The 15502-nt window shown below is 46.1% G+C and overlaps 1 protein-coding gene across 1 annotated transcript in view; it reads left to right on the forward strand.

Annotated features, from left to right (window-relative positions):
• Positions 1 to 15502, forward strand: part of myom2b (myomesin 2b) — a 118266-nt gene that overhangs the window by 17611 nt on the left and 85153 nt on the right. The window contains exons 5-8 of the mRNA XM_052024836.1: positions 2343 to 2435; positions 9890 to 9978; positions 10067 to 10117; positions 14304 to 14468. Coding sequence (XP_051880796.1) covers positions 2343 to 2435; positions 9890 to 9978; positions 10067 to 10117; positions 14304 to 14468 — 398 coding nt within the window. The remainder of the gene's footprint in view (positions 1 to 2342; positions 2436 to 9889; positions 9979 to 10066; positions 10118 to 14303; positions 14469 to 15502) is intronic.

A 15502-nucleotide genomic window follows, 5' to 3' on the forward strand; every position in this document is an offset into this window, starting at 1 on the left:
GTATAGTCTATGTACAATTCATGTTCTGTGTGTTGTCTGTACCTACGTGCCTGTGGTGCTGCTGCAAGTTTTTCACTATAACTACCTCAATGTACTCTGTACTAACTCAATGTAACTGCACTGTGTAATGAATTGGTCTTTGTGGTCAGTGTGCAAGACAAGTTTTTCACTGGACCTTGGTACAAGTGACAATAATAAACCAATACTTCACTGTACTTGTGCACATGACAATAAACTCGACTTGAACTTGAGTTGGGATCTCCTTCCTCATTCACGTGGTGGTGGAACTGCCACACTCCTCCAGAGATCGACTTCCTCTCAACCAACACCTTGAGTTTAGTTCCAAGTTCCACAGCACAAACAGGCCCTTCAGCCTGACTCGTCCATACCGACCAAATTGCCTGCCTGAGCTGGTCCAACATGTCTGCGTTTGGCCCATATCTCTAAACCTTTCCTTACCGTGTATCTGTTGAATTTTTTAAAATGTTAATGTATCCACCTCAACCAATTCCTCTGGCAGCTCATTCCACCCACCCACCCACCCACCACCCTCTCTGTGAAGAAGTTGCCCCTCAGGTCCCCTTTAAAGCTTTCCTCTCACTTTAAACCTCTGCCCTCTAGTTTTGAACTCTAGAATGAACTTCTCCTTATGACTCAAGCCCTCCATCCCGGTAACATCCTACAGCCAACACACACAACTTAAATTATACAAGACAGTGAAGAAAAAAAGGACTGCAAAAACAAGATCTTAGTGCAAAGTCCATGGCAGTGCAAGAGGTGGTCTGTAGTGTTCCGTTGCTGATGTAGGGTTAGGGTTGTGCAGGTCGGTTCAAGAACCTGATGGTTGTAGGAAAGTAGCTGTTCCTGAACCTGGTGGTGTGGGACTTCAGGCTTCTGTACCTCCTGCCCGATGGTAGCAGCAAGAAGAGAGCATAGCCCGGATGGTGGGGATCCTTGATAATAGATGCCACCTTCTTGAGGCAGCACCTCCTGTAGATGCTGTTAGTGGTGGGGGGGGGGGGCTATGCCCGTGATGGACTGGGTTGTGTCCACTGCTCTCTGCAGCCTCTTGTGTTCCTGTGTGTTGGAATTGCCGTACCAGACCATGATGCAACCAGTCAGGATACTTTCCACGGTACATCTGGGATCTGCTCCCCACCCCACCACCCCTTGCCCTTTGCTCACTGATCCCCATGCCTCTGGTCTTTGGCCTATGCTGATGAACCTCTCCTCCCCACTGAACTCTCCGACCCAGCTAAGGTCAGAAGCAGCAGATTCTCTACCGTGGGAATCGGCACTTCCATCCCTGTGATGTCCAGGGCTGGACTATGACCATAATGCACAACCAGCCGGAAATCTCCCTCAGTATCTTGTGTGCGACATTATATCCCCAGTGCTCGAGTCAGTGTGAAGTACAAGGAATTCTAATCACTGTGCATTTGGGAAATGTAAAGAAAGCACGATAAACAATCTAAATGTTTCTCCAAGGATGTCATGTAAGTATTCAAATCTCGATTTCCAGAAGTCGAGATTTGAACTCTGGAGGGAACACAGCTCGCACACTGCCAGACAAAATTAGCCACATTAAGTGTGAGAGTGTTACTGATATCAGCAAGTGTTTTCTCTCACGAGACCACATTTTCTCAGAGTGGGAGGTCATATTGCTGATAACATTTTGTAAGCTGGGAGTCTGACCGTGTCTGCAGTACATCAGGATGGAGCTGAATCGAAGACCTTACTCTTCTAAGCTCAAGCTTTGCAATATAAACCGTGTTACTGATGCACGGTGCTTCAACCGAGCTCCCACTCACCTCGTGTCTTCTGCAGACTTCTCTGCCACTCTGAACTCCTTTGACGTTTCTTGTCATCTGTCCCTTTGACCAAACCGTTTCGAAACCCCCCTCACCCTGCCTTCATACCTCTGTGCAATTTTCCATTCTCTTTCTGAGACATCTAGCAGGGCCAGTGCAATCAAGTATAGCATCTGAGTGACATTCTTGTCATCAGGAACATTATGTATTGTGAGCAAAACCACACCACACAATTTCGACTATGTTTATACCATTTCAGCCAATACTTGGGAATATGTTTCTGTTAAGAAGAACATGAAAGTGGTGTTAATTAACCTAATCTATCAACAGAGAATCTCCGCAGTCTCAAAGTGTCCCAAATGTTTATCAGCCAATAAAAGACCGTTCCGTTGTAGGAAATCTCTACCCTGTCGGTAACAAACAAGCACAATTCAGTGGGGACAAGTAATTCCTCTTGCTTTGTCCCACCACGTCACTGACAGGACGGCCATTGGTAGAAGTTGAACTGACTTGTTTGTATTTTGTTGGTAGGTATAAAGATGATGTCTACATTGACCAGACAGGTACACCAGGCAAATACCGAATGGACAGTTATTACGGTGTGCACTCTTTGGAGATTAACAGGTGAGTTGGTGCAGCAGTATAATCAGATCTCGGGGAAATCACGGTAACCGCTGATCATTCATTCTAGAATTACAGAATGATGCAGCACAGAAGCTTTTGGCCAGTTGCGTGTGTACCAGATCCTGAATAGAGCTCTCGATGTTACCAGTAAATCGCCCTTCATTCCCCTTCCTGGCAGCATACTTCAGATCTCAACATTCAGTGTGAGATCAAAACTTTCCTGCCGTTACCACAGGCTTTTCTCAATTATGTCAGATCTGTGTCCTTTTATCACTGGTCATAGAGTAACAGAGTCTTACAGCACAGAAACATAGTCGGCCCAACTAGACTATGATGCCCTTCCAAACTAGTTCTATTTGCCCCCGTTTGACCCATAACCTTCTAAACCTTTCCTATCCATGTACCTGTCCAATCATCTTTTAACCACTTCCTCTGGCAGCTCGTTCCATATACTGACCACCCTCTGGGTGAAGTAGTTGCCCCTCAGGTTCCTTTTAACTCTTTTCCCTCTCACTTTAAACCTATGCCCTCTAGTTCTTGATTCCTTATCTATGCGCATTCACCCTATCTATGCCCCTCATGATTTTATACTCCTTTATAAGGTCACCCCTCAGTCTCTTATGCTCCAAGGAATAGAGTACCAGCCTGTCCCACCTCTCTCCATGACTCGGTCCCTCGAGTCCCAGCAACATCCTCATAAATCTCCTCTGCACTCTTTCCAGCTTAACGGCATCTTTCCTATAGCAGGGTGACCAAAACTGAACACAATGCACCCAATGTGGCCTCCCCAGCATCTTGTACGATTGCAACATAAGCCAATCTTTCTGCCACAGGAAACTCCTCTTTACTTAGTGTGCTTGAACAATTCAAAACCGTCACCACTTCGAACCTCCTCTTCATTGCTTCCACACTCATGAACAGGACCCATTTTCCCTGCTGTGCCATTCTGTTGCCACACTGGGAAGTTTCTGCACCCTCTCTCTGTTCTTGATGCCTGTTGCTTGATGCCCAGAACTGAGCACAATATTCCTGTTGGGACAAAAATTGGGGTTTTACAAAAGCATAACATCCATGTAACTCCATAGGCTAATGGCTAGCTGCTGGCGTCAGGGAGAACCAGGTGTGTGGGTGTGCTTTGAGCTCTGTGATATCACACAGACGTGTGGAGTGTGCTGAGAATGGGTCCATGCTGTATTAGTGAAGGCAAGGCAGGCAATTACTGAGCTGAGGGGCTGTATGCACTTCACATCAGGCCCTCGGCATTACACAGGCCACGGATGGCACCTTAGGCACACACCCACTCATTTTAACCTGGTCACTGACCTTCATTACAAACCTAAGTTCAGCTAAGCATTTCTTAAATGTCCTTTAATTCATTGTGAATTTGTAATTAAGTGGTGTTAATTTGATATTTACGTTTACTGTTATTTTTATCTGAATGATTTTTCATTTTTTATGATTGGAACCAATTCCAACTGGGCTCAGAGTGCTCCTACTCTTCCCAGAGGAATGGGTGAGGGGAAGAACTGGGAAAACAGAAACGCTTCTGTAACGTGTGACACCTGATTGAAGCGTTTGTTTGATGAGTGTGAGTTACTGTTTAGTTTGAGTATGTCCAGCACTTACGCATCCACTAGACTCATGATAACCTTCAATGCTTTCGTCTTCGATGAACACATTCACTTTCAACTGTTCCGAATTCTCCCCTTTCCTTCTGACTCCCTTCGGTGGCTGTGAGGAGTTTGGGGCGTTGTCAAGGATAAGTAATGCTGCTCACTCCCTTCACGTTCCGGGGGTGGGGTCTACCTCAGGTTCTTGCTGTCGGGATTCAAGTATCCGTCCCAAGAATGACAGGGTCAATTAGCACGAGTCTTAACTTGTATCATTTCCAAGACTAAAGGCATGAATTGGCAGCAGGAAACCCTCCATCGGTATTTTGGGATTTCTTTCGATTGTCCGTGATGCGATTCCCACATTGTTGTGTTTCGGCAGATGTAGGAGCTGCTTTCCTCATTAATATGGCAGCCCCACCCGTGACAGCTGTTCGCACCAAAGTGCTGAGCTGTCTGTGACTGGATCCCCGCTGTCTGGAAGCAGATTAAGTTTTCTTGGCTATCACCTTGTTACCAAGGGCATGTTAAGATGGTGATCTGAAACGTTTCTAATTCTGTTACATCCATGCTTATTTCAGAGCACTCAAAATATCTGGTACATAACCTTTTTATAACTGCCGTGTAAAAATAGAGTTACAACCTGCCATATACTGAATTAAAAGTAGGATTAATATCATTTTCTTTTTTTGCATTACTGATAATGAGATAAAGATTTCTTGAAAATAATCAGCCTGCCTGTTGTAGTCTGTTATTTGTATAAATAACTCATACAGTTGTGATAAAGAAGAGGTGCCCCATCAACAGTGTCACAGAGTCATACAGCACGGACCAGGCCCTTCAGCCCAACCTGTCCGTGCTGACCAAGGTGCCTACCTAAGCTAGTCCCAACTGCCCACGTTTGGCCCATATCCGTCTAAACCTTCCCTATGATTCCCACTTGATAGTGGTGTACGAGATGATAAGAGGCGTAGATCGAGTGGACAGTCAGAGACTTTTTCCCAGGGTGACAATGGCTAACACAAAGGGACATAATTTTAAGGTGATTGGAGGAAGATATAAGGGGGATGTCAGGGGTAGATTTTTTACACAGAGAGTGGTGGGTGTGTGGAACGCACTGCCGGCAGAGGTTGTGGGGGCAGATACATCAGGGACATTTAAGAGACTCTTAGACACATGAATGATAGAAAAATAGGGGGCTATGTGGGAGGGAAGGGTTAGATAAGTCTTAGAGCAGGATAAAATATTGACACAACATTGTGGGCCAAAAGGCCTGTACTGTGCTGTAGTGTTCTATGTATCAATGGACCTGTGCAAGTGTCTTTTGAGTGTTGTTAACGTACCTGCCTCAACCACTTCTTCTGTCAGCTCGTTCTGTATACTGACCACCCCATGTGTGAAGAAGTTGCCCCTCTCAGCTTAAACCTATGCCCTCTAGTTTTTGGTTCCCTTTCCTTAGGAAAAAGACTGTGCATTCAAATGTGAGTCAGCCATGAATTATTGGTCAGATTATGTAGATTCCTTCCTCTTACCTTATCACCACTGCACTGCCAGGTTTGTGGCGAAGCTTGTTCTCCTCACGTTCTAGGGCTCAGAACTACCTTATGCACCTTCCCATTGACTTTATGCTGAAAACAAAATGATCGTGCCATGGCAGAAGTGCAGCAGCTTTTTAACATTTCTCCACAGTTTCAACAGATAGCTGGTCATAGAGTCACGGAGACATTCGGCTCGGAAACAGGCCCTTTGGCCCAACCAGTCCATGCCGACCAAGCCAGTCCCATTTGCCTGCCTTTGGCCCATATCCCTCGAAACCTTTCCTATCCATGCACCTGTCCAAATGTCATTAAAATGTTGTTATTGTACCTGCCTCAACCACTTCCTCTGGCAACTTGTTCCATATACAGACCAGTCTCTGTGTGAAAAACTTGCCCCTCAGGTCCCCTTTAAATCTCTCCCCTCTCACCTTAAACCCATGCCTTCTAGTTCTTGATTCCCCAACGCTGGGAAAAAGACTGAGCACATTCACCCTATCTATGCCTCTCATGATTTTATACACCTCTATAATGTCACCCCTCAGTCTCCTACATTCCAAGGAATGAAGTCCTAGCCTGCCCAACCTCTCCCTGTAACTCAGTCCCTCAAGTCCTGGCACTCTTCTGCACTCTTTCCAGCTTAATGGCACCTTTCCTATAGCAGGGTGACCAAAACTGAAAACAATCCTCCAAGTGAGGCCTCACCAACATATTGCACAACTGCAACACTTGCACACTCAGTGCCCTGAGGGAAGGCGAGCGTGCCAAACGCTGCCTTCGTCAACCGTCTCCCTGTGACGCTGCTCTTGAGGAAACGTGTGCTCCTTGGTCCCTCTGGTGGAAAACGTAAAACTCGGTTGAGTTGCAGCATGTACTTTTCTGAAGTACTGGCACTTTTTCTGTCCTTTTCACATTATGCACACAGACCAAGAAAGTTCAGCCCATGGTGCTTTGTTTTACATGCTGTGTAATTGAATTAAAGTGTAAAATTCATATCAAAATGTGATTAAACACTTCCTAGCCCAGGCAGCACATCTCATGACTTTGAATCGTTCTTCCTTTTGTGTTTTGTATCTACACAGTAATGACACTATTGGTGTGACAGTGCCACCAATGTTGGTGGTAGTGCACGGTTTACAAGACGCAGCTAGAAAACGGGCAGTCGTGAATAGAAACGCAGTCTCACTCTATCCCTCCTTAAAGGGACAGGACTTTCCGCCATTGATTTCTGTCTGCATACTCCTTAAAGGCCCCCTAATCATACTGCCAACAAGCACAAAGCCTTGAGTACCACATGCTGATAGGAATCACTCCCCTTCCACCCCAGGTGAAACCACCCCAGGTCACCCTTACAATGCCAGTTTGCAGGGACTTTATACACAGTACGATATTTAGCAACTATAATGCAACCCAATGTAAACTTGGTTTAATATTTGATCAATAGGAGCATTTTTATTGCATTATTCCTGGTTTTGCATTTTTAATCAGGAATGATCAACAAGTATTTGGTTCCCTGAAGGTGGCATCGTGGGTGAACAGGCTGAAGAAGGCGGTGTCTGGCACGCTGGCCTTCGGTAGTGAGGCCACTGTGTACAGGAGTTGGGACGTTATGTTGCATTTGTACAAGGCGTTGGTGAGGCTGCACCTGGAGTATTGTGCTCAGTTTTGGCCACCCTGCCAGAGGAAAGATGCCATTAAGATGGAACGAGTGCAAAGGAGAGTACTAGAGGGCATGGGTTTAAGGGAAGAGGGGAAAGATTTAAAAGGGAGGGTGATACATATGCAGAACGAGCTGCCAGAGGAAGTGGGTGAGGCAGGTACATTAACAACATTTAAAAGACACTTGGAAAGGTAGATGGACAGGGAAGGTTTAGAGAGATATGGTCCAAATGCAGGCAAATGGGACTAGCTTAGATGGGCATCTTAGTCAGCATGGACCAGTTGGGCTGAAGGGCCTGTTTCCGTGCTGTATTACTCTATGATCTACGATCATCTTTCATCTTGATCTCGATTGTCGTAGTTTTGTAAAAACATTGGTGAAGGTGGGCTTCCAAGCTCAATGTGTACTTCTGTCAGAGAGGATGAGATTTTTCACAAAGGAACTTGCACGCCTTCAGAGTTTGTGACTCACTTGAGCCCCTCCACCTCCCACGTCCCACCCTGTTGTAAGACAGATCAGGGGGTGAATGCACAGATAGAGTAACTGCAACAAAGCTGTCTGATTTCAGCTGAACAGCTGCTGACTGACATTGCAGCGTAATGTTAGTGTCAGTTCCAGAACCACAGAGGGATACAGCACAGAAACAGACCCTTCAGCCCATCAAGTCAATGCCAACCATCAACCACCCATTTACACTGATCCCACCTTAATCCTATTTTAAAAATTTTTTCTCAATACCCATTAACTCACTGCACTTCAAGCCTTCTTTATCTTACAAAGCAAATCTTCTAATACATCCAGAACCTTTTTTCTAAAAAATGTCAACCACCGTACATCTAGACATGATGTATTTTGTGGATTGTTTAATGTGACGTTTTATGATTTGAAGTTCTGTGGGAAATTGTACACTAAACAAAAGCTTTGAGGACGTTGCAATCCTCAATGCATGGCATGACGGGAGGTGGAGTTTCCTGAGGTAAAGGCATGTTGGTAATCGTTGTTCTTCTGAAGGTAATGCAGCAACATACAGTAGTTTACAAATCAGGAGAGGAAGATTCACAGTGGGGGAGTGGATGAAGATTGGGGGGATATTCCCAATACCAAATACTTGTTAATTTTGACAGGCAGTTGCTAAGCATGTCTCTCATTTAAAAACAATGGCATTGCCTTTATTTACTAATATATTTAATATAAAAGATAATGATGGCACAATATGTAGAGCCGCTGGCTCCCAGCTCCAGTGACCCGGTTCGATCCTGACCTCTGGTGCTGTCCGTGTGGAGTTTGCACGTTCTCCCTGTGACTGCGTGGGTTTTCCCCAGGTGCTCCAGTTTCCCCCCACATCCCAATGACGTGCGGGTCAGTGGGTGAACTGGCTGCTGTAAATTGTCCCCAGTGTGTAGGTGAGGGGCAGAACCTGGGGGGAGTTGATGAGATTGTGGGGAGAATAAAATGGGATCAGTGTGAGAGGGTGATTGATGCTCGACACGGACTCTCTCCGTGCTGTAAGGCTCTATGTTTCTATGTTTAATTTTACTAACACATCAATTTCAATTGCATTTAAATACTGGAGCAAGAGAGATGTTTGGAAACTGTGAATCTGGCTTTTGATGGCACAAGCTATCCAGGCAGTGAATGCAACACCTCTGGACCTAGTTGTCACTTGTGACCTACTCCAGTTACAGGACAGCTGCAAACCCAAGGCCTTGAGGTCATTGGAACCTTGTGGCCACAATGGGTCAGTGTGGACGGTGGGCTGGATCGGGAATGGTTGGCCCAGTGTCCATTCAAACAGGTGGTTTACCTGTTCTCCTTCCAAAGAATTCTGAGCTGTGGGTTGGATTGGCGTTAGGCTGTCAGTACGGTCAGTGAATCACCTGAATTTTCCTCTCTCCCAGAGGCCAAGGCGGTGTATGTTCCCATGACCATTTTGACTGCAATTATCCTTCATGTGTGAAGCATTGCGTGAAGTATCTGTAGTTTATTTGAGTGTGAAAGGTGTATCCAGCGATCCGCACCGTGTTTATGTTATGGTGGGGATCTCTGGACAGTAGCTAAGACGTGGGGATAATTTGGTGTGGCCTCACATTGAGAGAAATCTGGACCACCCCCGTCCTCTTGATCTGCCCATCACCCACACATTTCTCCTGCTCCCCACCTCCCTCCCTTTATCCCATGGTCCACTGTCCTCTCCTATCAGATCCCATCTTCTTCAGCCCTTTGTCACTTCCACCTATCACCTCCCAGCTTCTGACATCATTCCCAATCTCCCCCTTCCCCATCTGCCCATCACCCCCCTCACCTGGATCCACCCATCACCTGCCGGCTCTTTCCCCTCCCCTCTCTACACCGACTCTCTCCCCTCTGTCTTTCAGTTCAGATGAAGGGTCTTGACCTGAAATGTCAACTGTCCATCTCCCTCCACAGATGCTGCCTGACCCGCTGAGTTCCTCCAGCATTTTGTGTGTTGTCTCACCAAGTACATTGCTTTCACTGCCTCTGCAGACTCTGTGTGAAGTGAGGGCGTTGACATCTGGCTCTCTCCCTGTCCTGCGCTTTCACCCTGGAATCTCTTCACATAATGACTAAAGTGACACCAACATCAGACTTGGTGCGTGGCAGTTAAGTGGACCTTGCTTTTCTTTTCAGATGCACAACCAACGACACCGCTCAGTACACAGCTGTGGCCTTCAACATCCACGGGGAGGCTTCGTCCAGTGCTGCTGTCATTGTCAAAAGTGAGTAATCCCGCTTGGATTAACTTCAGCTCCTGGAGTGTGTGCTGCCTGAGAGTGAACACCTGTCTAAACTGTTGTCTCCCTTTAGGGTTCCATGGAGATGAAGAGCCTTACCACTCGGTCCTGCTCCCAGTGAAGCGTGAGTAGATCCAAGTCAATCATCCGTTAGATGGGACTCCATGACAACGTCACCACTGGTCGTGGCCACAATCACTCACGCGGCATGAAGCTCTTTCAGTTTTAGTCAGCTTCAGTCTCCCTTTCCCTTGCATTTCTGGAAGATCCTGACTTTGCAAATGCTCCCTCACCCATGAATGTAGATAGTGGAACCCCTGTGCTTCAGAGTAATTGGTGATTGGTTTATTATTGTCACAGGTACCAAGATACAGTGAAAAGCTTTGTTCTGCATGCCATCCAGACAGATCATTCCAAAACATAAGGACATCGAGGTAGTACGAAGGGAAAACGGAATGCAGAATGCACTTACAGAGGAAGTGCATAGAACATGGAACAGTACAGGCCCTTCGGCCCACGATATTGTGCTGACCTATACAAACCTACTCCATGATCAATCTAACCCTTCTTTCCTGCACAGCCCGTAACCCTCCATTTTTCTTACATCCATGTGCCTATCTGAGAGCCTTTTAAATGTCCCTATTGTATCAGTCTCTACCACCACCCCCGGCAGTGTGTTCCAGGCACCCACTGCTCTCTGTGCAAAAAAACCTACCTCTGACATCTCCCCTGAACATTCCTCCTCTGACCTTAAACTGACGTCCTCTGGTATTGGCCATTGCCACCCTGGGGAAAAAGGTGCTGGCTGTCCACTCTGTCTATGCCCCTCATAATCTTACACACTTCTATCAAGTCGCCTCTCATCCTGCGTCACTCCAAAGAGAAAAGCCCTAGCTCACTCAACCTATCCTCATAAGACGTTCTCTAATCCAGGCAGCATCCTGGTAAATCTCCTCTGCACCCTCTCTAAAGCTTCCACATCCTTCCTATAATGAGGTGAGCAGAACTGAACACAATACTCCAAGTGTAGTCTAACCAAAGTTGTATAGAGCTGCAACATTACCTCGCGGCTCTTGAATGCAATCTCCTGATAAATTAAGGCCAGCACATCACATGCCTTCTTAACCACCCTATCAACTTGAGCAGCAACTTTGAGTCATCTATGGACGTGGACCCCAAGATCCCTCTGTTCCTCCACACTGCTCAGAATCCTGCCAATAACCTTGTATTCTGTCTGGAAGTTCGATCTTCCAAAGTGTATCACTTCACACTTGTCCAAATTGAACTCCATCTGCCACTTCTCTGCCCAACTCTACATCCTGTTGATATCCCGTTGTAACCTACGACTGCTTTCGACACTATCCACAACACCTCTAACCTTTGTGTCATCCGCAAACTTACTAACCCATCCCTCCACTTCCTCATCCAAGTCATTTATAAAAATCACAAAGAGCAGGAGTCCCAGAACAGATCCCTGCAGAACACCACTGGTCACCGACCTCCAGGCAGAATACGCTCCATCTACCACCACCCTCTGCCTTCTGTGGGAGAGCAAATTCCGAATCCACACAGCCAAGTTTCCATGGATCCCATTCCTCATAACTTTCTGGATGAGCCTATAGTGGTGAACCATGTCAAACGCCTTACTTAAGTCCATATACACCACATCCACTGCACTACCTTCATCTATTTGTTTTGTCACCTCCTTAAAAAAATTAAATTAGGCTCATGAGGCCTATAGCCATGCTGACTATAGTGCAGGTAGACAAATAAAGTGCAGCTCGCACTCACCTTGGTGACGTGAGGATGCAGAGTCCAACAATGTGTGAGCCTGCTTTTCCTTGTTCAAAGTCTCCGTGTTGATGGAGCAAGAGTGTTAGATATTCAGGAGTCATGGAATTATGTGAATATACTGGGCATTAATTCAAACACGAACCAGTCTTCAGTTCTTAATGTAAATCGCAAGCAGTGATCAGTCTGAAAGTAAAAGAACAGCTTTGTAAACAAACGGCACTGTCTACAGAGCACAGGCTGCTGACCTCACAGGCTGCTGACCCACAGCCTACTGACTGCTCAAGAGATGTGGTTTGTAAAGTGATGAGACCGCGAGACGTTCTCGTCTGCATCAGCTAAATGTAAGACAAGGGGTCGATGTTAGCTGGCCGATATCAGACCAGGCAACACTGGCTCAGGTACTTTGCACCCTGGTGACTGAGATCAAGGAAGCCTCCAGACCAGACTGATGCTGTCACTTAGCACATCACACATGGCCACAGGCAGATTTGCCCTGTCAATAACTGAGATCTCTGTACCCAGAGAGTCAGCCCTCACAGCACTGACTCTGGGTGCCCATGTTCTCTGCCCTGAGAAGTTTTTACACCATCCGTGTGAATAACTTTGTCCCAGCAAAGGGGTTTGAACATTCAGACGTGTCTTGTCAGTTGCAGTGTGCTCCCGGTGTAGATACAGTATGTTACTCAATGGTACAATTTATCAGACTCAAAATATTGAAGTGAACGCCATCACTGTAGCCAGTGAAATTGTATTGAATCACCTATTCTTGTTCTCGAGTATGAAAACCTGATGTACTTTGGGTTCGGGGAGACTTCTCTGAGAACGTTCTGATTTTGTTCTGAGGTTATGACAATTAGAATCGAACCTGCTAACAATGAGTGATTTAAGGGTCAAGTTTCAGCCCCGGTACTGACTTTTAAGAAGAATTATTGAAGTTAACAAGAATCATCTAAGGTCCCTGGCTTCAGAGTTTCAGGCCTGGTGGTCTGAAGGAGACAAGAGAACTTTTATTAAACTCCTGTCAGGAACAACCAACCGAGGAGCGATCCTGATGCCAGGGGACTTCTCCCAATCACCAGCACCGAGACAATTAATCTTATTCTTTTCAACAAGTCATTTGTCAACAGCATTAAAAATGAAACTCTTATTCTTAAAAAGTTTTATTGATAAAACTCAGGGCCTGGCTTTGTACAAAAATTCTCAAGGACCCTGAGGTTTTTTGCCATCCCTTGTAACAGTCACTCAGTGGGCCCACAAGCCGGGACAGTACAGAACATACTATCAGTACTGAGGTAAGTTCCTGAACCATCCCTGCCTGATGAAGATAACAGGATGTCCACCATGATAAACAAATAGGGGAAAGTGGATCACCCTGCTTCACCCCATTCCTGATGGGGATAGATCCAGTCCTGATTTTACCGTTCTCAATAACAGTATCTGAGTTGATGCCAAGGTCCAATACCAGGCTTACAAAGTTGGCATCAACCCCATCCTGCCCAAAGCCTTAAACATTAGCTTGGGGCTGACACGATCTCACTGGATTTATCAAAAGCACCACTTGATCCTTGTGATTCCTCAGGCCCCCGTGCTGTGGTTGTATCTCAGGGTAACTGCAACAAATCCTTTCTGACAAGCACTAAGGGTTACTGCATTAGCCAAACACTTTGTTAAAAGACACAGCTGTTTTTTTAAAAGTTGCATACTTTTAAATACATGAGTTATTTCAGCTGTTGAGCTCTCCAAAGCTGATAGACTTGGGTTTCATCATTTGGATATCTGGGGAGAGGGGTTGTGTAATGATGTCCGTGTGATATCTTCATCTTTTAGCTTTACATTTTCTGAGGGGCATCCCTAGTAAAGTGTTGAGGGTTAATTAGACAGGTCCAGACAAGCTGCTGGAAGTTGGAAGCACTGTGGAATCTCCTGACCAGTTTCTCCATCTCACCAGGACAGTGAAATGGTCAAGGAACAAATCTCATCATCTTTCACATCATTTCTAGGAAGCTCTGCTTTCATTTCCTGCTACAATCCACACTCTTCCAAACCTTGTGGTTTGTATTTCTTGCTCCTTTTTACTTCATTAATCTTATCTCTATCTTTCATCGGTACAATCCGTCCAGTGACCAATCTCCATCTTCCAACTCATCGGTAGATCCGTCCAGTGACCAATCTCCATCTTCCAACTCATCGGTAGATCCGTCCAGTGACCAATCTCCATCTTCCAACTCATCGGTAGATCCGTCCAGTGACCAATCTCCATCTTCCAACTCATCGGTACGATCTGTCCAGCGACCTCCTCAAGTGAACTCCGATGACACACACTTCAGAACATCCTCATCTTGCTCCTTTTCAAAAGTATCGATTGTTTTAAGATAGAAAGTAATTCATAAAGGAATTTTCTGAATAAATCAGTTGGATAAGACCCAATGTGATTAATATTTGGTGTAAACCTCCTTGGGTGGGTGGGAGTAGGAAAGTCTACGTTGTGTTAACGCTCTGTTTCTGTCTCCCAACAGTTCCTCTGCTGTCGCCTCCAGTTTTCACACAGATAGATATCCAATACAGTGAGAAGTTTGGGGTGAGCTTTGGCACAGAGGGAGAGACGATGATCCTCACCTGCCGGATGATCCTGACTCCAAACATTCACCGACTCCAGCCAGAGGCTGTGTGGTACAGGGATGGTCAGTAACTGTCCCCAGTTTTCTGCCTGCTGTGTTAATCGGGAAGTACGTCTGCTTAAGTAATGTGGTGGGACCAAACAAAAGGCTGCACAACCCCATACTCTGCTCCTCGGTTTCCCGTCAGCTCAGAGCCAGTCCGTGGACATTTAATTCCTTGTACACTGAACTTTAACAACCCCTTTAAGGTTGGAATCAACTCTTTTGTAAATGGGCAGTTCTGACTTTGCGAAGACAAATTTTATCAGTGACGTGTATTGGTGGGACTTTACATCACTGTTCCCTGGTATCAGGTCACCTGGCATCAGTTCAGATGAGAGCATTTGAACAAGGGATACAGTGGCGCAGCGGGTAAATGCTGCCACCTCCCAGCTCCAGAGACCAGGGTTTGATCCCGACCTCTGGTGCTGTCTGTGTGGAGTTTGCATGTTCTGCCATGACTGCATGGGTTTTCCCCGGGTGCTCCCATTTCCTCCCACGTCCCAAAGAAGTGCAGGTTGGTGGTTTAACTGCCCACTGTAAATTACCCCTAGTGTGTGGGTGAGTGGTAGAATGTGGGGGGAGCAGGTTACAGGGAAGATTAGTGGGCAGATGGGATTGCTCTGTGAGCCAGCATAGATATGTTGGGTTGAATGGGCTCCCATGCCATAACACGAATTGCACGTTGTGGTGGTGTGAACTAGTGATCACTGACAGCATGGGATGGAGTATCAGGGTTATGCCTTGGACGTGCACCCTGTGCGTACGGATTTCTGGGGTAACAGTCATAGAGTAATAGAGTTATATAACAGGGAAACAGGCCCTTCGGCCCAACTCATCCATGCCAACCAAAGTGCCCACCTAAATTGGTCCCATTTGCCTGTGTTTGGCCCATATCCCTCTAAACTTTTCCTATCCGTGTCCCTGTCCAAGTGAGTTTTAAATGTTGTTAATGTACCTGCCTCACTCACTTCCTCTGGCAGCTCGTTCCATATATGGAACACCCTCCGGGTGAAAAAATTGCCTCTCAAGTTCCTATGAAATCTTTCCTCTCTCAC

The sequence above is a fragment of the Pristis pectinata genome, chromosome 10 (assembly GCF_009764475.1).
Source record: "Pristis pectinata isolate sPriPec2 chromosome 10, sPriPec2.1.pri, whole genome shotgun sequence".
Lineage (NCBI taxonomy): Eukaryota > Metazoa > Chordata > Chondrichthyes > Rhinopristiformes > Pristidae > Pristis > Pristis pectinata.